The sequence below is a fragment of the Hevea brasiliensis genome, chromosome 7 (genome assembly GCF_030052815.1).
Source record: "Hevea brasiliensis isolate MT/VB/25A 57/8 chromosome 7, ASM3005281v1, whole genome shotgun sequence".
NCBI lineage: Eukaryota > Viridiplantae > Streptophyta > Magnoliopsida > Malpighiales > Euphorbiaceae > Hevea > Hevea brasiliensis.
This window is the reverse complement of record NC_079499.1, coordinates 4,955,990-4,978,758: the sequence shown is the minus strand read 5'-3', so window position 1 is coordinate 4,978,758 and position 22,769 is coordinate 4,955,990. Positions and strand designations below refer to the sequence as shown.

Here is a 22,769-nt window from a genome sequence, read left to right as displayed (position 1 = left end):
GATAAAAAGTTTAAATAATTTAATAAAAATAAAATATAATAATTATATAATAGAATTTTGTAAAATATAAAATTAAATAATTAATTTTATTAAAATATAAAGATTAAATAGAAAATTTCCGGCATTGTTGAGAGTAGAAAAAGGCCAAAAAGCTGCTTATCTAACATTGTTATGGCCTTGCCTTCCAGATTCTTCTTCTCTTCTTAAACTTTTCAGCGCGACCAACGTCTTCGAGGTTTTCATTTCTTGTTTTTGCGCTTCATCTATGTGAGTTTTCTATCTGCTCTGTACATGTTGTTTATAATCGCTGCTAATCCTGAATTCCAAATCATGCTTTAATGTTCCCGAAATCAATAAGACTACAAATGTCTAGGAATATGGCTTATGCGGAAAGCCCCCTACCAGAAATTACATTTATCATCTCAATTGTTTTCTAGAGGAATGAGAAATTATGTGCTTTGGCTTTTTTAAGATTCTTTTCTTATGTATTCTTTATAGAATTGATGCAGGCAATGATTGGCAGTGACAACCTTTAGCAAAACCCAATTTAGAATTTCAGTAGATTAGGTTAAAGAATTTAGAAGCCTGCTTAGACTGAAGAGATGTGCTTGGTCTTTGTTAGGCTTTATTCTGTATATAATTAATGGATGGCAATGATTGGCAGCAAAATCCAATTTAGAATGTCAGTATATTAAATCAACAGAATTTAGAAGCCTGCTTGGAGTGAAGGGAACAATTATCCTTTAGATTTGTGGTCATGGCCTTCTTGTGTAACTGATGAGACCTTTGCTGAGATGAGAATGGATGTAATCTGATTTGTTAGTGCAGCCTGTTCCGCCTAAGAAAGACTGGTAACAAGTTCTTTCTCAAAATGTGCGATTGAACCTTAACATAGTTCTGAGAGGGACAATCCTTGGGTGTTTTCACTTGGTAGTCCCAAATCACCCAACCATACTCTTGAAGTCTGGATCTCAATCAGACTCCCTATTAGACCATTGCTTTGGCTGTGCATGGTGGTTGCTCATCTAACTTGACTGGGGATGTTTAATGTAGTTTCTTGATCGATCCTACCTGTGACCTACTCCAAAAGGAAATACAAGCATCATCATTTATGCATCTATTGAGTTCCTCTGCTTGTTACAACTTGCTTTCTGCCACTTGGAGCTATAAAATTCTTAAACATGCACCCTGAGAATAAGTATTATACATACTACTATCTCCTATCATATGTTCTATCTATTAATGTTTGTTGTTGTTTTCTCATTCTCTAATCCATTATTTGATGTAAATATTATTTTGATTTTGTTAACATGTTATCTTTAGGGAATCTGTAGATCAGCCTATCATCCCAGGACTGCCAGATGATCTGGCTTTGCGATGTCTTGCAAAAGTATCCCATGGGCACCATGGGCTGCTTGAAACTGTCTCAAAGAGGTGGAGATATTTAATTCGTAGCTCAGAATATGCACACTATAAAGCTAAAGAAGGGTGGTGTGGAAATTGGCTGTTTGCTCTTACAGAACAGTCTAACAACCAGTGGATTGCCTATGATCCTGATGCTGATAGGTGGCATCCCCTGCCAAAGTTTTCAGGGGATTATGCTGACTGGCATCATTCTGGGTTTTCTTGTGTTTGTGTTTATAATCGACTCCTAGTGATTGGTGGGTCCTATGCACCACAAGATTCATCGCTTCCCCATCAAAAGCCTTTGATAACTGATTATGTCCTGCAGTTTGATCCATTTAAGAAAGAGTGGAAAAGCATGGCAAGCATGCGAACACCGCGTTCTCATTTTGCATGCAGTGTTATCGGTGGTAAGGTTTATGTTGCTGGGGGGCGCAACTTGTCTTGTACTAGAGGACTTGCCCTTGCTGAGGTTTATGATCCGCTAATAGACAAGTATGTGATGGGGGTGATATGTTTCTTTTGTTCTTCAAAAGTTTGTGACAGTTAATTTGAAACTTCCAATTCCTTTTTGTAGATTGTAGCTGTGTGCTTGATGTTTTTATTTAGTGCTAAATGTGATCTTAACTGTTTTTGGTTTGGCTTAAAGCTTAATTACACCCCTGTATTTATTGGGAGATTCAATTTAGCCCATTTTCAACTTTTGGTTTAATTTAATCCAGAAGTTTCAATTTAGACTCAATTTAGGCTTAAATTAAGAAATTTAGTCCGAAAATTAAGAAATTGAACTTCTTCATTTTTTATTTAAATCAAGGAATCAAGAAATTTAGCTCATAAAATTTTAATTTTTGGGTCAAATTGAGCTTAAATTGAAACTTCTGTGCTAATTTTGACAAAAAGTTAAAAATAGGCTAAATTGAACTTTCCTATTAAGTACAGGGGCTAAATTGAACATTTTGCCCATTTTGGTTTATTTTCTCAGCGGGAGCTTTGGTTTTATATTTTATTGTTTACACAATTTATGACATTTAATGATTTAGAACATTTCTGTCTTGAAATCAAGAGTTTTTTCCCCCCAATTTTTTACCCTTGCTGTGAGCTTATTCATATCTACTGGGCATCAACTTTTCTTGTCACATTTTTTTTTATTTATATTATTTTAATTTCATTTTTTTTTATGTGTTGTAGCTAGAATTGCATTTGCACGTTTCATTTGTTTGGAATAAGTTCTCCACTATTACAGTGAAATTCAATATCACCATATTCTATGAATAAAAATTCTTCATATCGACCGTAGCATAATAGGCTTCCCTAAATTTGTCTCTCTTATATAAGTTTATTCAGATCTTTTCTTCATTTTGCTATATTTGCTTTATCTTTAATTTTTCTAGGACTTTTTCTTAGCACTAGACGCTAACACTAGGTCAACATGGATTGCTCATTGTCTCAGCTAACAGACACATGTTTTTGTAAACATCTTTCATTGTTAATATGTAGTTATGCTAACCTTACATGTACAAAACTTTGAGATGGCCCTTTTTTTTTTTTGAAGATATTCTTCCTTGTTTGAACATTATGTCCTCCATCTACTTTTCACAAAAGTGGGTTTTGTACATGTTTGATCATAGAATTTTTTTCTTTTTGCTTGTTAGAATAAAGTCAAATTTGCTTGTTACTAGTTGTATCCTTCAACTCCTCCTCCTCCTCTCTTCTTTCCTCCTACTAGGTGTATCTATACATGCATACAAGTGTGTCTTTTAGCATTTACATTTTTCCTCAGAGGTTATGACATAGCAGACATTGCAGATGGGAGGAATTGCCACCAATGCCCAACCCACAGGTGGACTGCTTAGGCTTATCATATAAAGGCAAACTGCATGTTCTGAGTGACCAGGTAGGCCTGTCAGACGTGAATGTATCTCAAGTTTTTAATCTATCAGAAAAAACATGGTGCACAGCAGAGGATATCTGGCCTTTCTCAAGGGCAATGCAATTCTCAGTTCAGGTCATGGCGGATGGTCGGGTATATACAGTTGTTGATTGGGGTGAAAGCTTGATTAAAACAAGGGATTCTGAAAAAGGAGGATGGTATATTGTTGGTGCAATTCCTTCAGTCATTCTTCATAACCATGCGCGGGCATTGGAAGCCTTTGGTTATGGTTTTGCAGCCTTAAGAGAGGAATTGTATATTTTGGGTGGAAAGGTTCTGAAGTGGGAAGATGCAGGAACTGGGAGATTTGACATTGTGAGATTGGGTTTGGTGAGGGTATGCAATCCACTGGTCGGGCCATTGAAATGGAAGGAAGCTAGACCCATGTGTGGGCGAGCTTGTGGCTCTATACTAGGATGTGCATCCTTGGAAGAAGAAAATTCTGTCTGATCAAGGTAAAGCCTCAACTGAAACTTTTATAAATTGTATGTGCTGGATATTACAATTTTTCGTTTAACAAGCCCCTAGAGTTTATTTGAATGTTTGGTTGTCTATTAAGAAGAAAGAATGCAGCAAAGTTGAAATGACGTCAAAAGTTGGAACTTAAATTTTGCATGCTGAACAATCACACAAATGAAAAGCGTTGTGGTATTGTGAACTTTCATTTTTCTTACATGGAATGTTATCCTGCTGGATAGTGTTTACTGCAGAGGACAGTTCAGTTCAGCATGTTATCATCAAACAATGCTTACAAAACACAAGAATTTGTCTTAGTTACGTGGTTCCAGTTCAGCATGTTATTGGCCATATGTATTGCCAAGAGTATTGGACAGTACTGGCACTGGGAGCGGATGAGAATATGACAGTCAAAGAAATACATTCATATATATATATATATATATTCCATCTTGTATTTTCTTATTGCTTTATAGTAGCATGGTGTGTAACAAACTGACAGGCCAAAAGAATAGCCATTCTTTCCTTTGCTCTAATTGCAAGTGGGAGGGTGGAAGGAGGTGCTTGGCACAAAGGACTTGTTTGACATTCCATGACGTGCCCTTATTATTATATTTATCTTCTTCCTGTCTTCGAGCTTCAACATTATGAAAATTTTACGTTGGCCTTTGGACCGCGTGGCTGTTGCAGATGATTTCCTTAGTTCCTTAAACGAGTAGAAAGTTGTCCTTAAATGCAGAACATATTTTCCTACCATGTCACACACGGGATATCTTGGAAATGTTCCATGCTTACCGAGTGAATTTGATCTTGTTGCAGACAATTGGATGGCCATTTTTGTTTAAAAACACTGTTTTTCATTTGAAACTATATACTTGCTGCTAGGCCCTAAAGTTCTGATGCCATTCCCACTATAAAGCTGAAGAAGAATGGTGTGGAAGCTGGCTTTTTGCACTTACTGAACAGTCTAACAGCCAGTGGATTGGATGTTTATGTTTATAATCCCCTTTTCTCCTTTATTTACTTTCCCTTTCTTCACCAAAAGATTAAACCATGCATGATACTGAAGCACAATATCCCTCGATAATATGCCTAGAGTCCCTTCAACCCCACAAGCCCACTCTCTCCTTCTGTTCTCTGAGACATTAGGGAGGTAGAATTTTAAATTTGAACCTGAGAGTGAGTAGTTATTAGGCTATCCTTCTGTCACTGGTTCTCTCATCTACTTTCATCTCCTATCCTCGATTGAAATTTATACCAAACAAATATTGCATACAATTTTCCAAAACCTTAGATCCATGTTAAAATCATTTCTTTGGCATCCTTGTTGGGGCCAACTAGGCCTGGATTACAGTGCTTCTAAACCTTTACCAGGATAGCAGGTTTACATTTATACTATTTGTTGGGGTAGTGACTCAGCTTTTATACGCCAATCTCTCTACTTGTATCTTCTAACAATAATGGTGTAACCTGATCTGGGAAACACTCAAATGAGAATGTTGAGGCCTTGTAATGGAACTAGGCTGCATGGCCACTGTCCTTTATTTATCACTTCTTTCTTTTCCATTCATGGAAATTTGATTATGTTTAAGCAGCCCTCATTCTCATGTGATTTCTGGTCAAACTTGGCAACTGGTATATTGGTCGGGCTGATCTCCAGGCAATTAATTGTCCATACTCTTGTGATAGGACCTGCCACCAATTAGTGTGTGGAGTTGGAAAAAAAAATTTTCTAGGGTAAGTATATAATAAAATATTATAAAAATGTTCTTATAATTGTACTCGATGAAGTTAAATACCCTAAAAGCAATTAAGATTTACATCATTATTAATATTATTAAATACATCTTATCTATGTAAGTAACTAAATAATTATTTATTAATTGATCGCACATGTGAATGAATTAAAGTTGTTATTTGTGAGGAAAAGCTCATGAACTGATTGCCAATTTGAGGAATGGATTAAAGTTCTTTAGCAAGGGCACAAGTTTGAGTATTTAATGCTAATTTGAGGATAGAGTTATAAAAGATTTATAAGTAACCGATTAAACAAGTTTAAATAGAGATTAAAAATGGAAGTTCATTAATTCTTTATATTTTATTTATTATTTAATTGACTATATTAATTAGGAAGTGATTGGGTTGGAATCCATTCACTTCCCCATTAAATTGCCATGTGAAATGAAAAATTTTTAAAAAAATATTATATATTTAATTTCAATTTTATTAAAAAATATTTAAATTTATTAAGAGTTCATTTAAATAAATATAAATATTAATTTTTTAATAAAATTAGAAATAAATTAATTTTTCATTATAAAAATATATTATTCTTAAAAAAAATTCAATGTTTGAATTTAAGAGGATTAATAAATAAATAAATAAATAAATATCCATATATAAAGGAGAAATTTAAAAAAAATATCTTTTTGTGAATGCATCCGCCACTGGTGTTAATCTTATGTTTTTTATTTTATTTTTATTTTTATTCTCTTCTGGATTATATTTGGTAGAATATTTGTTCTTCAATATTATAGCACAGATGGCAATATAAGAGCGTATTTTTCTACTTATTTGAAGGGTCATCAAAAGCTATAATTTTCCCTTATCTCTGCCGTTATATCCTTCTTGTTTTCTTATAATAGATTCCAATTACGAATAAGACTTAAATTTAAAACTTTACAGCTTTAGAGACGACTTTAAAATAAAGCTCATTACTAAATACTTCTCTTTCTAATTCAATGTATTCCCATAAATACAAGTAGGACGCCGACAGCAACGACTAGGGATGAACATTTGGCTCAAACCGAACTAAACCAAATTAAATTATAAAGATTGAATTATATATTTTAAAAATCGAATCAAACCAAAATAAATGAAAAATCGAATCGAATCGAATCGCTCTATTTCGATTTGATTAAAATCGATTGGTTTTAATTTTTTATTGATTTTTTAATTTAGGCTTGATTTTCAAATTATTTGATCTAATTTTAACTTTAATTTGAACCTAATAACCATTACTCAATAAAATTAAACAATTTATATATACATAATTAAATATAATTCATAAATTCCCCATAAAATAAATCAATTCAAAAATCAATTTGATTCAATTTGAATATATAAAATTACTATTCAATTCGGTTCGATTTAACTAATTTTTTCTCTTCAAAATCGAACCAAATCAAAATAATTGAAATTTTTATAATATAAAACTAAATCAAACCGATTAAATTTTAAAATGAAATCAATTTAATCGAATTGAATCCATTCAATTTGATTTTTCAATTTGAACCAAAATTTGCTCACCCGACTCTAAAATAAAGCTCATTGCTAAATACTTCTCTTTCTAATTCAATGTATTCCCATAAATACAAGTAGGCCGCGAACAGCAACGACTAGAGATGAGCATTCGGTTCAAACCGAACCAAACCAAGTTAAATTATAAAAATCGAATTATATATTTTAGAAATCGAATCGAACCAAAATGAATAAAAAATCAAATCAAACTGAATCGCTCTATTTTGATTCGATTCGATTAAAACCGATCGGTTTTAATTTTTAATTGATTTTTTTAATTTAGACTTGATTTTCAAGTTATTTGATCTAATTTTAACTTTAGTTTGAACCTAATAATCATTACTTAATGAAATTAAACAATTTATATATACATAATTAAATATAATTCATAAATTCCCCATAAAAATAAATCAATTCAAAAATCAATTTGATTCGATTTGAATATATAAAATTACTATTCAATTCAGTTTGATTTAACTAATTTTTTCTCTTCAAAATCGAACCAAACCAAAATAATCGAAATTTTTATAATATAAAACTGAACCAAACCGATTAAATTTTAAAATCAAACCAATTAAATCGAATTGAATCCATTCAATTTGATTTTTTAATTTGAACCAAAATCTGCTCACCCCTGCCAACGACTCTAAAATAAAGTTCATTGCTAAATACTTCTCTTTCTAATTTAATGTATTCCCATAAATGCAAGTAGGACGCGAACAGCAATGACTAGGGATGAGCATTCGGTTCAAACCGAACCAAACTAAATTAAATTATAAAAATCGAATTATATATTTTAGAAATTGAATTGAACCAAAATGAATAAAAAATCAAATCAAACTGAATCGCTCTATTTCGATTCAATTCGATTAAAACCGATCGGTTTTAATTTTTAATTGATTTTTTAATTTAGACTTGATTTTCAAGTTATTTGATCTAATTTTAACTTTAGTTTGAACCTAATAACCATTACTCAATGAAATTAAACAATTTATATATACATAATTAAATATAATTCATAAATTCTCTATAAAAATAAATCAATTCAAAAATTGATTTGATTCGATTTGAATATATAAAATTACTATTCAATTCGGTTCGATTTAATTAATTTTTTCTCTTCAAAATCGATCCAAACCAAAATAATCAAAATTTGTATAATATAAAACTGAACCAAACCGATTAAATTTTAAAATCAAACCAATTAAATCGAATTGAATTCATTCAATTTGAACAAAAATCTGCTCACCCCTCTCAACGACTTTATAACAAAGCTCATTGCTAAATACTTCTCTTTCTAATTCAATGTATTCCCATAAATACAAGTAGGACGCGAACAACAACGACTAGGGATGAGCATTTGGTTCAAATAAAACCAAACCAAATTAAATTATAAAAATCGAATCATATATATTTTAGAAATTGAATCGAACCAAAATGAATAAAAAATCAAATCAAACTGAATCGCCCTATTTCGATTCAATTTGATTAAAACCAATCGGTTTTAATTTTTTATTGATTTTTTAATTTAGGCTTAATTTTCAAGTTATTTGATATAATTTTAACTTTAGTTTGAACTTAATAACCATTACTCAATGAAATTAAACAATTTATATATACATAATTAAAAATAATTCATAAATTTCACATAAAAATAAATCGATTTGATTCGATTTGAATATATAAAATTACTATTTAATTCGGTTCGATTTAATTAATTTTTCTCTCCAAAATTGAACCAAACCAAAATAATCGAAATTTTTATAATATAAAACTGAACCAAACTGATTAAATTTTAAAATCAAACCAATTGAATCCATTCAATTTGATTTTTCAATTTGAACCAAAATTTGCTCACCCCTGTCAATGACTCTATAATAAAGCTCATTGCTAAATACTTCTCTTTCTAATTCAATGTATTCCCATAAATACAAGTAGGACACAAACAGCAAAGACTAGGGATGAGCATTCGGTTCAAACTGAACCAAACCAAATTAAATTATAAAAATCGAATTATATATTTTAAAAATTGAATTGAACCAAAATGAATAAAAAATCAAATCAAACCGAATCGCTTTATTTCAATTCAATTCGATTAAAATCGATCGGTTTTAATTTTTGATTGATTTTTAAATTTAGGCTTGATTTTCAAGTTATTTGATCTAATTTTAACTTTAGTTTGAACCTAATATCCATTACTCAATGAAATTAAACAATTTATATATACATGATTAAATATAATTCATAAATTCTCTATAAAAATAAATCAATTCAAAAATCGATTTGATTCGATTTGAATATATAAAATTACTATTTAATTTGGTTCGATTTAACTAATTTTTTCTCTTCAAAATCAAACCAAATCAAAATAATTGAAATTTTTATAATATAAAATTGAACCAAACCGATTAAATTTTAAAATCAAACCAATTAATCAAATTGAATCCATTCAATCTAATTTTTCAATTTGAACCAAAATCTGCTCATCCTTACCAACGACTCTAAAATAAAGCTCAATGCTAAATACTTCTCTTTCTAATTCAATGTATTCCCATAAATACAAGTAGGACGCAAACAACGACGACTAGGGATAAGCATTCGATTCAAACCGAACCAAACTAAATTAAATTATAAAAATCGAATTATATATTTTAGAAATCGAAATGAAAACAAATCAAACTGAATCGCTCTATTTCGATTCGATTAAAACTAATCGGTTTTAATTTTTTATTGATTTTTTAATTTAGGCTTGATTTTCAAGTTATTTGATCTAATTTTAACTTTAGTTTGAATCTAATAACTATTACTCAATGAAACTAAACAATTTATATATACATAATTAAATATAATTCATAAATTTTCCATAAAAATAAATCAATTCAAAAATCAATTTGGTTCGATTTGAATATATAAAATTACTATTTAATTCGGTTCGATTTGACTTTTTTTTTCTTTAAAACCTAACCAAACCAAAATAATCGAAATTTTTATAATATAAAACTGAACCAAACTAATTAAATTTTAAAATCAAACCAATTAAATCGAATTGAATCCATTCAATTTGATTTTTCAATTTGAACCAAAATCTACTCACCCCTGTCAACGACTCTAAAATAAAGCTCATTGCTAAATACTTCTCTTTCTAATTCAACGTATTCCCATAAATACAAGTAGGACGCGAACAACAACGACTAAGGATGAGCATTCGGTTCAAACCGAAACAAACCAAATTAAATTATAAAAACCGAATTATATATTTTAAAAATCGAATCGAATCAAAATGAAAGAAAAATCAAATCAAATCGAATCGCTCTATTTCGATTCAATTCGATTAAAACCAATCGGTTTTAATTTTTGATTATTTTTTAATTTACGCTTGATTTTCAAGTTATTTGATCTAATTTTAACTTTAGTTTGAACTTAATAACCATTACTTAATGAAATTAAACAATTTATATATGCATAATTAAATATAATTCATAAATTTCCCATAAAAATAAATCAATTCAAAAATCAATTTGAATCGAATTGAATATATAAAATTATTATTCAATTCGGTTCGATTTAACTAATTTTTTATCTTCAAAACCGAACCAAACTAAAATAATCGAAATTTTTATAATATAAAACTAAACCAAACCGATTAAATTTTAAAATCAAACCAATTAAATCGAATTGAATCCATTCCATTTGATTTTTCAATTTGAACCAAAATCTGCTCACTCCTGTCAACGAGTTTAAAATAAAGCTCATTGCTAAATACTTCTATTTCTAATTCAATGTATTCCCATAAATACAAGTAAGACGCGAACAGCAACGACTAGGGATGAGCATTCGGTTCAAACCGAAACAAACCAAATTAAATTATAAAAATCAAATTGAACCAAAATGAATGAAAAATCAAATCAAACCGAATCACTCTATTTCGATTCAATTCGATTAAAATCGATCGGTTTTAATTTTGATTGATTTTTTATTTTAGGCTTGATTTTCAAGTTATTTGATATAATTTTAACTTTAGTTTGAACCTAATAACCATTACTAAATGAAATTAAATAATTTATATATACATAATTAAATATAATTTATAAATTCCCTACAAAAATAAATCAATTCAAAAATCACTTTGATTCGATTTGAATATATAAAATTACTATTTAATTCGATTTGATTTAATTAATTTTTTCTCTTCAAAACCGAATCAAACTAAAATAATTAAAATTTTTATAATATAAAACTAAATCAAACCAATTAAATTTTAAAATCAAACTAACTAAATCAAATTGAATCCATTCAATTTAATTTTTCAATTTAAATCAAAATATGCTCACCCTTACCAAACGACTCTAAAATAAAGCTCATTGCTAAATACTTCTATTTCTTATTCATTGTGTTCCCATAAATACAAGTAGGACGCGATCAACAGTAAGGTTTATGGATATATATACATCACATTGTTAGAATATCAAGTAAATTACTACTGATGACAGTACAGTTCATTTGACACGGGTAACAAATCCATAAAGTTGACCCTATGAACACTCATCAAGAGCTTACCGAATAGGGTTCTAAGATTTGGGAATTATGAGTAATGGCACTCGCAGTAACAAGAGACCACTGAATAACAAGAAAGAGAGGATCTCACTTCAGCTTAGGCTCGATGCTGTCATCAACTTTTGGCCTAGTATTCATAAGAACCTGCCAGAGGGAAACGCTCCATTCATTAACATAATCCAACATATATATGCATATATAATCTATTGAATCTACAAATTTAGAAAGATCACCTTCCGAAGCATGGCATTTTCTTTGATCAAAGTTGAAATTTTCTCCTCTAATTTTGAGTTGCTGTCCAGCAATTCTTTGGCCCTTGATTCCAGCTCATTGACATAAACTTTCTTCCTTTCTCTGGCTTGTTGAGCAGAGACCCTATTCCTTAGTAATCTGCACCAAGTAGAGTAGATCATAACAAGAATTATATATCCTCTCCTAGCCCTAGCTAGACAGCTATAGAATCAAACCAAGTACCTCTTGAGCCTTCTGTACTCCTTATCAACAGGGTTCCGTCCCCTGCGGCTGCGGCGCTGATCATTCTTGTTAATAGAAGTATTAGGAATAGCAGTAGAGGGTGGAGCTTCCACATCTGGAACCGTGAAAAGATCTTCGTCGCTTTCTTCTGGAAAGAGAAGTTGAACATTTATAAGTAAAGAAATGATGTTAGAAAGTGGGAGTAGCGAAGCACCAACCTACTTTCCCCTTGTTGTGCGAAAGCGAAGAGCTAGCAGCAGTAGGCTCAAGCTGCTGTGAGGACTCGTAGATTGAGGGCAAGGGTAAGGGATCTGTTGGTCTTGGAAGAGACATCTCTCTCTCTCCGGTGCCTGAATTGGCTTTGGTAATTCTGTGGGATTTTGGAAGGACAAGTTTTGGCTCATGAAGGAACACGTTGACGCATGGAGAGCCGTCACTTATTTGACCAACCTTGCCATCCTCTCTTTTTCTCTCATAAATACAATTCGGTGGGAGCTGGGGGCCTTAGGCCCAATTCTCTCTTTTTTAGACTTCACCATTCTCATTCTTCTCAATTTCTGTCCTTTAGGAAAAGATTAAAGTGACGTGCTGACCCTCTAGGCCTCCAGTCTAAAGAAGATGATTTAATCTAAACCACCAATGGCAATGTTCTGTGAAGCCAAATTATCAATCTAAGCTAATGCCTAATGGCATTTATTAAAACTGACAAAAGTAGGGACACAATTTTTTGATCCGGCCTCGTCAAACAACTAGTAAATGTAAAAGATTAACAAAATTGAATCAAAATTTAATTAATATAATATTAATTATATTATAAAATTAACTTATATAATTAAAATAGTCTAAAAAATTTTATTTAAAATTTCAATTAACACAGAAATAATATAAAAAAATAATGAATTCAATATAGATTAAAATAATAGAAGAAAAATTTTAATATATTTTTATATAATTATTTTAAATGCGTTAAATTGTTGGATTGGCGTAGCCTTGGTCACCTTTGTGGTCCACCTGGGTTCGAGCGCCCACATCAGCAAGTTGAATTCATATAAAGTTTCTGAAAATAAACGTTTATAATCAAAATCGGACCAGCAGGTCCAATCCGAATTTGAAAACACTAGTTGGGACAACAAATGATGGGAAGCAACAACAAGAGACAACCCGAAATCTGTATACGGAGACTGATTCAACAGAAGGGGAGCGAATGGCAACTGCTCACTCTGGAGATAATCCACCGCTGTTAGTTCTACATTCTATCATCTCAAATACATTAATATACTCGGCAAATATTATATCGTCAAGACACAGCTAAAACACGAGGGGCAAAAAGGAATTACTTCATTATGCCAAAAATAAATCATATTTGAAGACTTATGTACAAGTCAGTAAAAGTCAACAAATGCCTCTAGCATTTGAGTATTGTTGTACAAATCCTGTACTCTCCTTCCGTTTTCTATACATAAATTTAAGAGTTTCCCATGTGTTGCAGGCATGTACTCTTACTTCCCCTTCAAAAAAACAACTGGAAGAAAAGAATATTTGGTTAACAGTCCAGTATCCTACATGCATCCAAAGAATGTGCCTACATCAATATTAAAGTGCTCACACTCTCCAAGAATTGAGAACCAAGGAGTTAGCTTCCTTCCTTTAAGAATAAAGCTACAATACAATGCATAACTGGAAAGCCTCCTCACACCCCACATCAACTAAAGACATCAGAAAAAATGTCAATATGGTGGGGTAAGCTCCATCGCCATATGGTGGCACCTCAGCTTCTAAATAATAAATGTTTCTTGATGCCACCAACTGATTCCTGGTATTCGAATACCCACCGTCCAGTGATCAACAGACAACAGTTCAAATTAGACATGTTAATTGCGTGCAACAGAATAATTTCTTACTGACACACCGGTGAGAAGGTGGATGAAGGCGCCCACAACTAACTCAAAAATACCCATCTCTCAGCAAGAAATCACAGGAACCAATCCAATCAGAACCGATCTATTGCAAAAGCACTGTTCATCCACTCCAAGCATCCAATATAAATGCAGCACTTCCAGCTTGTTTTATGTTCTGTTTAGCAAATGCGATCAGCGTAAGAAGTTAGAGTTAGGCCCTTGTTTCAAATTGTGTTTAGCAGATGCAATCAGAGCATAAGAAGCCCAGGTACCGAGGACTTCCTGGCACTAAGAGACAGCATCACAACTGTAGAGATTCAATAACATTGAACGCTATCCCAAATGCCAAAAGAATTTGCAGACATTTATCAAGACACCTAGGAGTCTCTCTTAACCCCAGAAGAACTTTGTTTCTTCTGTATGCCATATTGCCATGCATCCCTTGATTTATCACCTGATTGATCAAAATCATCTAATGAATTGTCCATTAGTGGCTTAAAGGGCCTATAACTCCCATTCCTAGAAATCACAGGTGCACCTGAGCTATCATCATCTTCTGATGGCGTTCCTGATCTGGACTCCATGTGGATATCCATAGATCTGTGTCTTGGCCCACCTAACCTCGACCCCCTTGTATTGTTGGTTTTCCCCTGCATTCCCTTTGGAACGAAAAAATCTTTGGGGAGAGAGTCCATGTCCATATAACAACTTCTTGCTTTAGCATCATCAATCAATGCAGCCCAATCATCAGATTGGACCAGCGAATTTGCATTCCCCATAACCTGTTGGCAGATCAGTTTAAAATTTAAAACAACTCCAGTCCAGCACTTGGTTTTAAGGTGCATGTGTGCACTTGTTGGGAATGAATGACTTGAGTGTAATAGTGCAACCAAAAATTTTAATAATGAAAGAGAATACTTGAAAAAAGTAAAATACCATACCCATAATGCCCTTCTGGCACGTGTGAGAGCAACATTCATTCGGCGGATATCAGCAACAAAGCCAACTCCATGATTTGAGGCACGTACACAAGACATAATAATCACATCTCGTTCCTGGCCTTGGAAAGCATCTACAGTATTGATATAGATATCTTTCCCTTCTTCTGACTTTAAAATTGCTGAAAATTCATATTGAAGGCATTTCAGTTGCAGCTTGTATGGCGTGATTATGCCAACAGAGATTCTCCCCAGACCAAAGGATTTCAGAGTTTTCTGAAGATGCTCATACAACTGAAGACAAAACTGTGCTTCATGTATGTTCTGATAAGATACAGATCCACCTCTGTGGGACTCCCGCCCATAAGTAACATCATAGAATAGGTAAGGTCTAAGTAAAGGGTCCTTGTAATACATCTCATCAGATAAGTTAACAACACTTTCACTGTCAGTAAGACGGCCTTGGTAGAAGTGCCGTGAAGGAAAATCTCGAATTTGAGGATGCATCCTATACTGCACAGATAATAACATCGTTGGACATCCTGCTTGTTGAAACCTTTCAAAAAGGCTTCTACTATACATCAAGGTCCCAGCTGCCTTGCTGATAACTGTTGCAGGAAGCTGCTGGGGATCCCCTACAAGAACACAACGTGCAGCACCAAGAGCTAGGGGAGGAAGAACAGCTACTTCACTGGCTTGGGCAGCCTCATCAATAACTACCATATCAAAACCATGTGTAAGTCGAGAGAACAACTTGCGACCACTGCTTGAGACAGTGGTAAAAACAATTTCAGCCTCATTGGCAAAACTTGCCTCCAGACTTGAGCGGGCTTCCTCCAGATTGAAGTTACTACCACCACGGAACCTGGCCTCTAAAATAAGAAGGCGAGATATCTCAACTAGAACTTTATCTCTGTTTTCAACAGCTGCTGCAAGGTTCTGCAGCAAAGCATCTCGGTTTTGATCGCGAGCCATAAGAACATCAGGATCAACACCAACAGATCCTTGGGAACGACCATCAGCAGCTGCCATGGTAAGTTTGTTTTGAAGATCAGCTATTTGCCCAGAAAAATATGCCTCCTGTCCTCTTAAATCTTGCATCCATTTTGAGACTTCTTCACGATTCTTGACTAATAATTGTTCAGTTCTCCTCTCAACTGAAACTGCCTGGGCAGCACGTGATTGTGAATCAACCCCAACTCTAGCCACATCAGGTCGATAAACTTTCATCTCACCATCAATAAAACCACGATCAAGAACACGAGAGAGAAGTTCATCTGTTGCAGCATTAGAAGGAGCACAAACTAACATTCTGGGCTTTGGACAGAGCTTTGAAAGAGAGTGGAAGAGATTCTGGTCCATGTTATGAAGAACTTCGTCAATTGAACCTATTGTAATGTTGTTAGAATTGCTCTCATTGGATTGCTTGTAGCTCTGGGGTGCTAGTTTCTTAAGCAAAGAAGTGTAGTAATGCTGATATTGGACCAAATGGATGACATTTAGCATTCCCCAGACTGTGTGTGTCTTACCTGTTCCAGGAGGCCCTTGAACAAGAGTAAAGGGCCATGGATCTTGCCTCTTTGTCGTACCACTACTTGTACCAGCAGCTGTATGCATTGCAGCCCATTGTATTGCTGCCAGCTGAGGTCCATTGAAGGTCTGATGCAAATGATCAACAAAATTCTGTGTGAAGCATTCAGGCATGGCAGGGGTCTGTTGCTCGTATTTTGGGAAGTGTTCAGGACTGGGCTTCAAGATTGCAGTTTGCATCTACAAGAACAGTAATAGAACTTAATAGGCCTCTCATGATACAAGTCTCATAAACTAGAACACATAGTTAAAGCATTGAAAGAAAATTAAGCACACCTGTGGATTGAGACGGCAAAATGCATGCAAGGCGACATACTCTCTCTGAGTGGTAGCAAGAGAACCAAGCACAGCTAGATACCAGGTGCCTCTGGGCTGGAGTTTCCTCAGAATATGACCTTCATCAGCCTTACTGTTGAAAACAAATAAACAATGAAAAAATATTAAACAATGAGTTCAAAAATTTAATAACTACTTAGTGTATTGCATGAGAATTGTTTAGAAGGAATTCGAGGGTGGAATGTAAATGGAGGTTAATCCTTAACCTTGTTTGTAACTTATTTTAGAATGTAAATGAAAGTTGATGAAGGTCAAATACTTACATCCGTTAACCTCCAAATACTAATTTTTCTTAACCCCCGATTTGGTGGTCAAAGGGTCAAATGTAAAGATCTTTGTTTTTCATCCATTAACCTTCTATTAATTTAAGAAGAAAAAAAAACTCCCAAACAAGGTGAAGTTAATTAACCTCCCTTTACATTCCATCCCATACCCTTCCATCACTTCCAATAACTTTCCATTCCATCATTTTAAAACTCCTATGCAATGTGTAAGAAAAAGAAGATTATATTGACTCGACAATTCTGGAAGAAATTATAATTTATGAAGTAACCTGTAAGGGTCATATGAGTCCCCAACAAAAAAATGAAGGATTGCACCAGGAGGATCACGAGTATCCAAAGGGATATGTCGTCTAACAGTACCAGCCACACGTCCACTGATCTCAGGCTCATCATCATCTTCATTTGATGAGGTGTTACTCCTCTTGGATCTGACTGCTTGACATGATAAGAATTAATAATTGTGAACTACAAAGTCAAAAGAAGTTAAATCCTTGGAATGAATCATAATGACATATATGCAACTCTTATAACAAACCTGTTCCAGGCCTAAGGCTAGGGGTTGAAAGAACTGCAACATCACCCTCCTTGAATGTCCATTTGCACTCACTCACAGGAAGGACTATAACATCATACCATCCTATGCTCATAAGAAAAATTTTCAAGCAGTCAAGAAAACTGAAACAAAGATATAAACCAATATACCATGAACACATTATCCTCATACCTCTTTCTCGTCTTTCAATGCTCTTTACACGAACCATTACATGTGCATTTGTTTCAGTCAACTCTTCCCATGTGCTATAAAGTTGTGCCCGGCATTCTTCAAAAAGCAAAGGCTCAAACACCCTGACATATTCCTCAACAGATTCAAACCGTCCAGGAACACATTGAAGCTCAGAGTCCTCTGATGCATATCAACACTAATATATCAGTCAATTTAAAGTTACTAATGCCAAACAATGAAAGAGGAAACTAGAACAAGAAAAGAGCTCCCAAGCAAAGAGAGAAGCAATAACCATTAAGACAACAGTGGGTGTGAAACAGTCGCAAGAAACAACAAATTGCAACAAAATAAAACACAATCATAGATGTATATAATGATAATTCCTCAAACAACTAGCACAATATTAGCAAAAACTAGAGGTACACACTATGATCACATCCTAAGACATCCAAATTGGCTAGCAAACCTCTACGAAACTTTTTTATGTTTATGCAACCGAATGAAAACATGAGGCTTTATGCATGTAGCAAAACAAAAATCTAGAATCAGAAGTAAACCATGCCACAAAATTAGAGAAAGCGATGGAAAATTTGAATAGCAATAACTTAAAAATCACAAGTTTATTTCATCTTGCATCCAAGAGGCTCTCCGGACGGTTGAATGCCGCCCACCACATGTAGCTGTGGGAATCTCCTCTGCTATGCATGGGCCTGAGCAATACAAACATCAGCCTTTACTCATTGATGGAAGAGCAAAAGAAATTGCAGCTGACCCACAATTGCTCTCCTAATAGGGGATGAAAAAATTGGTTAAGAGGCATTAACGCACATGGTTAGCTAAGGAAACCAATGGTCTAAGGTGAAACTTAACTGTCCCAAGTTTTCAATTAATTGGCCGACAATATCTACTGCCGGTAATATCTCTACTTTGTTCTCTACCATTCTATTATGAGGTTACCATGTTCTTAGCTTTTAAAACCTCCTTTGCTCCAAGAAATAGGTCCACAAGACCAAAACAAGGATATGTAACAGTCACTGTAACAAAAACACGAGCAAAGATGTGCACATCTTAAATTTAATACCTGGGTGATGCCAAAACTTCTCGTTAGTCACCTCCCGTATGAGACGTTCCACTGAAGTGTCTTGATATGGTGTGCTGACTAGAGCTGGCTTCTTGGCAGGGGGTTGTTTTCTGTTTCCCAACTTTGAATCTATGGAGCTTTGGCTCATCAGAGCTGGCTTCCTATTATGAAATTGTGAGTTCTTTGGCTGCCTCAAATCAGCAGGCTGCTTCCATGAACTCTGTCTTGGAAGGGGTGGTGGGTGTCCTTCTCCAGAAAAATCAGTATCGCTGTTCAACCTCCTAGGCTTCCCTTGTTGTCCAGAACTTGTATCACCATTACATTCATTTTTGGGCTGGCAGGATTCAGATGAAGTGCCCCCTTCATTAGATGATAGGTCAACTTGTTTCTGATCCTTAATCATCGGATGCATATGCCTTTCCCCAACATGTTCAACAGGGGGAGGGACAGTGCGAACTTCCTTCACAGTACGAACGGTAGTTGGCGGCCTTCTTGGTGTTGAAGATTTGATAGGGCCTGCTTGCTTGACTTCATCTATATTAATTAACATGGTCTGTCTATTTCGCTTCTTTCCTAACATTGCTTCTTTATGTTGGTCTATCTTTCTCTTCCCCATATTATTGGCCCACTTGAGCGCATGACTTGCTTCAACACCTTTAACCTCTCTTGCTTTTGGAACTAATGCAGTTTCTTCCTGACCATCCACGGATGCATCACCGTTAGAATTGCTATGTGAATTTTGACTGTTGTTACTTTTCTGATCATTCATACCCTGATCCAGTACCTGAGAAGCCTGGCCACTGATTTCAAACCTGTTATTATCAGTAACCTCGGTACTGCCAGAAATGTTCTCAGTACGCATACCAGAAGCATTACAGTGCATCAACTCAGACTTGCCTTGATCTTGTGAAGCTTTGCCCAACTCATGGAGGCTATTGCCAGCAGATGCATCAGCAGAGCCTTCTATGTCAGACCACTCTCCTTCTTCTCTTTCTACAGCTTCAGGATCTGCAGAACCCGAAACTAATGATGATGATGCTTTTGCGTCATCACCGTTACTTGATTTTACTGATGATGCAAACTTGGGATTCTGATCCCCACTTTTTTTCTGTTCAGAACCTGCTTCAGGGCCTTGGGCAACTTTGGGCCTAACAAAAGGCTGAAAACCCGACACAGAAGATGCATGTGAGAAAGCATTGCAAATTTTTATTCCTTGGGGAACTATTGATGCTGCAAACGAGTCAGAAGGGTTTGGATTTACAGTGGGAAGTGCCTTCTGCGGCTGCAAGCAGATGACGCGATCAGTCTCCTCATCATCCTCAGCAGGGGGTTCATTAAGATCAAATAGTGGCCTTCCTCGAGAACCCATCTCATATGTAAATGCAAACTAAAGTGTCCGCCAATGAGTATATAACTGTCTGTATTTGTATTTTCTTCTTAGCAAAACATGTTGAACTTATAGACATAAAAGAATCCTCCAACAAATCAATCAACAAAGTTCTACATGCACTCTTAGATCTGCGAATAAAGGTAATAAAGGCAATATCTTAATAAAGAACTACAGCAAATTCAAACAGAGGGGATGGCATGCATAGAGGCACAGCTAACAAAGAATTGGTACAGAACTTTAGAAATATCCCCCAAAAAAAAAAAAATCTAATAACTCATTAAATTTGAGAAGCAAAAGATGTGCACTATCATTCACTTACTCCCAAAACATGCATGCATTCAATGCAATTAAGCTCCAGAAAGCCTAGGACACTAGCCATTGAAAAGAAAAGAGCATATTTGAACACATGGGCAACTATATTACAGGGCCAAATAAAAAAGAAAATGTAAGGCATTACACAACCGACCTTTACAAGGTACAATAAGAACTAGGAAGCAACTCCGAGGGTCTATTTCTTTTGATATCGATCTGTGATGGTATGATTTAAAACCAGCAACAGCAAGCATCCAGCAAATTTTCCACTCCCCAGATTGAAAAGAAAGAATGCCACAATGTGGCCAATAGCTTTCTTTTTCCATTTCCAATCCATGATCATAGGAAGTGCTTGCAGCACTCAAGAGAAATCAACAACATCACTTGACATTGGCATAATTTAACATTCAAAATAATATTTACGTTGCAGAACAACTACTCATCAATGGCACTCTACAAACAGAACCAATTTTACATCAAGAAAAAACATGATCAAAACAAAAAGCATAAACCAAACCAAACCAAATTACCTCATTGATTTGTTGATGAGGTGATGGGTTTGGTTTATGCTTATAATTTTGATCAGGTCTGGGTTGGAATAAGGGAGTCTTAATATGGTTTCATTTTGTGGTGTTAAATAGTCAAGTAGTAAGTGTTGTTTTGCTACATCAATGGAGTAATTAAGTTACTGATTTACTGATGAGGTAATTAGTTTGGTTTATGCCTATAGTTTTGATAGGCTTTTTCCACAAAGATTATGCCATATTATGCTATGTGAAGGGATGTTGCTTTCTCTCGAGCACTGCCTACAGTCAATTCTAGATTGGAAAGGGGAAAAAAAATTATTGATCACATTATGACACTCGAGAAAATTTGCAGGATACTTTTTGATGTTAAATCATAGTATTACAGATCAATACCAAGAGAAATAGATTCTTGGAGTTGGCTGTGCATGGAGTTATTACTTGATAGTGTCAAGTCATAGTACTGGAGAACAATACCAAAATAAAGTCATATTTTTTATTTGAACTTAATAGTTGCCCTCATGTGTTAAAATATGTACATTTGCTTTCTATGTCTACTGTACTAGGCTCTCCAGAGCTTCACTGCATGCATACATACATATGTTGGGAGTACATGCATAATGTGCACATCTTTGTTTCTGAAATTTAGGAAATTATTAGAAATTTTTTTTTTTTTTTTTTGGGAAAGATACTAGCTTTTTGTTAGCAGTGTCTGCATGTATACATTTTAGATCAGATTTTTGTTACTTCTAAAGTTTTACGCATTTTTTTAATATTTCCAATAAAATAAAGAACTATGCACGTGCTTTTAGATTTCCATGAAAGATAAAGGAACTAGCCAAGGATGCATTTGATTTGTGATCATCATACAGCAAGCCATATTCACATTTATACCCAATAAGAAACGTAAGAGTTGAACTGATGATTCCGATAAAATCCGCAACCTACTGAATGGGTCCCATCTTGTGAATGGTTAAGATAATTTACATCAAATAGACGATCAACTTTCAAATCTACACTAGGCATTTGATAGGTAGCTCAACCAAACCCCACAACTCATAAAACTCAAATCACAAACCAAAATCCCCAATTCAAAATCAGAATCCACAATCCAATGTTGCATCAACTAATCCAATCTATAGCTAAATTGCAAATAAATAAATAAATAACCGAAAAAAAATAATATTCACGGATCTAAAATGATTTCGCAACAAGAACCCAAAACCAGAGCTCCGATCAAACCAAAACCGTTTGAATACAAAACGAGACACACTTCAAAACTCGAAGAAATACAACCAAACATACAAAGAAGATAACCAAAAAAACACAACAATAAACAAGAATCGATTACAGCAAAATCGAATTTAATCGATTAAGGACTGAGAACTTTACCCTAGAATGCAGAGAAATAGTGGGGCCACAGGAGGAAGGGTCCCTGTTCTGCGTGCGTCGAGCGTGCTAGATTATGGGATGCTTTGGGGGAGTGCAAGGCTTTCATACGGCAAGGGCGCAGAGAGCGAGTGGGCTTTTAGGTCAAACTCAGCCTCCTAATTATTTTTTTTTTCTGATTTTCT

General features: G+C 34.3%; 3 protein-coding genes across 10 annotated transcripts; 1 reads left to right on the top strand and 2 right to left on the bottom strand.

Annotated features, from left to right (window-relative positions):
• The first annotated feature begins 130 nt into the window (after window positions 1–130).
• On the top strand, window positions 131–4,496 carry LOC110649723 (F-box/kelch-repeat protein At1g16250). Of its 3 annotated transcripts, XM_058149854.1 has the most exons (4): window positions 286–1,198; window positions 1,324–1,899; window positions 3,202–3,789; window positions 4,033–4,496. In XM_058149854.1, the coding sequence occupies exons 1-3, from the start codon at window positions 1,182–1,184 to the stop codon at window positions 3,782–3,784; spliced, it is 1,176 nt and encodes a 391-aa protein (XP_058005837.1). In that variant the 5' UTR covers window positions 286–1,181; the 3' UTR covers window positions 3,785–3,789; window positions 4,033–4,496. The 3 variants fall into 3 exon arrangements, with proteins under 3 accessions (XP_058005839.1, XP_058005837.1, XP_058005838.1); XM_058149856.1 differs by lacking the exon at window positions 286–1,198 and adding an exon at window positions 131–267 and having other exon boundaries at window positions 3,211–4,496; XM_058149855.1 differs by having other exon boundaries at window positions 292–1,198; window positions 3,211–4,496.
• A 6,955-nt stretch (window positions 4,497–11,451) lies between these two features.
• Window positions 11,452–12,611, bottom strand: LOC110649721 (transcription factor HY5-like). The gene is made up of 4 exons (XM_021804408.2): window positions 12,337–12,611; window positions 12,119–12,266; window positions 11,878–12,034; window positions 11,452–11,788 (listed from the first exon to the last, which is right to left on the bottom strand). Exons 1-4 carry the CDS (start codon window positions 12,449–12,451, stop codon window positions 11,732–11,734), a joined length of 477 nt encoding a protein of 158 aa, XP_021660100.2. The 5' UTR covers window positions 12,452–12,611; the 3' UTR covers window positions 11,452–11,731.
• An 848-nt stretch (window positions 12,612–13,459) lies between these two features.
• LOC110649726 (uncharacterized ATP-dependent helicase C29A10.10c) lies at window positions 13,460–22,769 on the bottom strand. Of its 6 annotated transcripts, none has more exons than XM_058149853.1 (9): window positions 22,588–22,769; window positions 18,970–20,487; window positions 17,889–18,068; window positions 17,700–17,801; window positions 17,434–17,599; window positions 16,821–16,953; window positions 16,484–16,724; window positions 14,958–16,342; window positions 13,460–14,798 (listed from the first exon to the last, which is right to left on the bottom strand). In XM_058149853.1, exons 2-9 carry the CDS (start codon window positions 20,336–20,338, stop codon window positions 14,394–14,396), a joined length of 3,981 nt encoding a protein of 1,326 aa, XP_058005836.1. In that variant the 5' UTR covers window positions 20,339–20,487; window positions 22,588–22,769; the 3' UTR covers window positions 13,460–14,393. The 6 variants fall into 6 exon arrangements, with proteins under 6 accessions (XP_058005836.1, XP_058005835.1, XP_058005831.1 ...); XM_058149852.1 differs by having other exon boundaries at window positions 14,958–16,724; window positions 18,970–20,128; window positions 20,231–20,487; XM_058149848.1 differs by having other exon boundaries at window positions 14,958–16,724.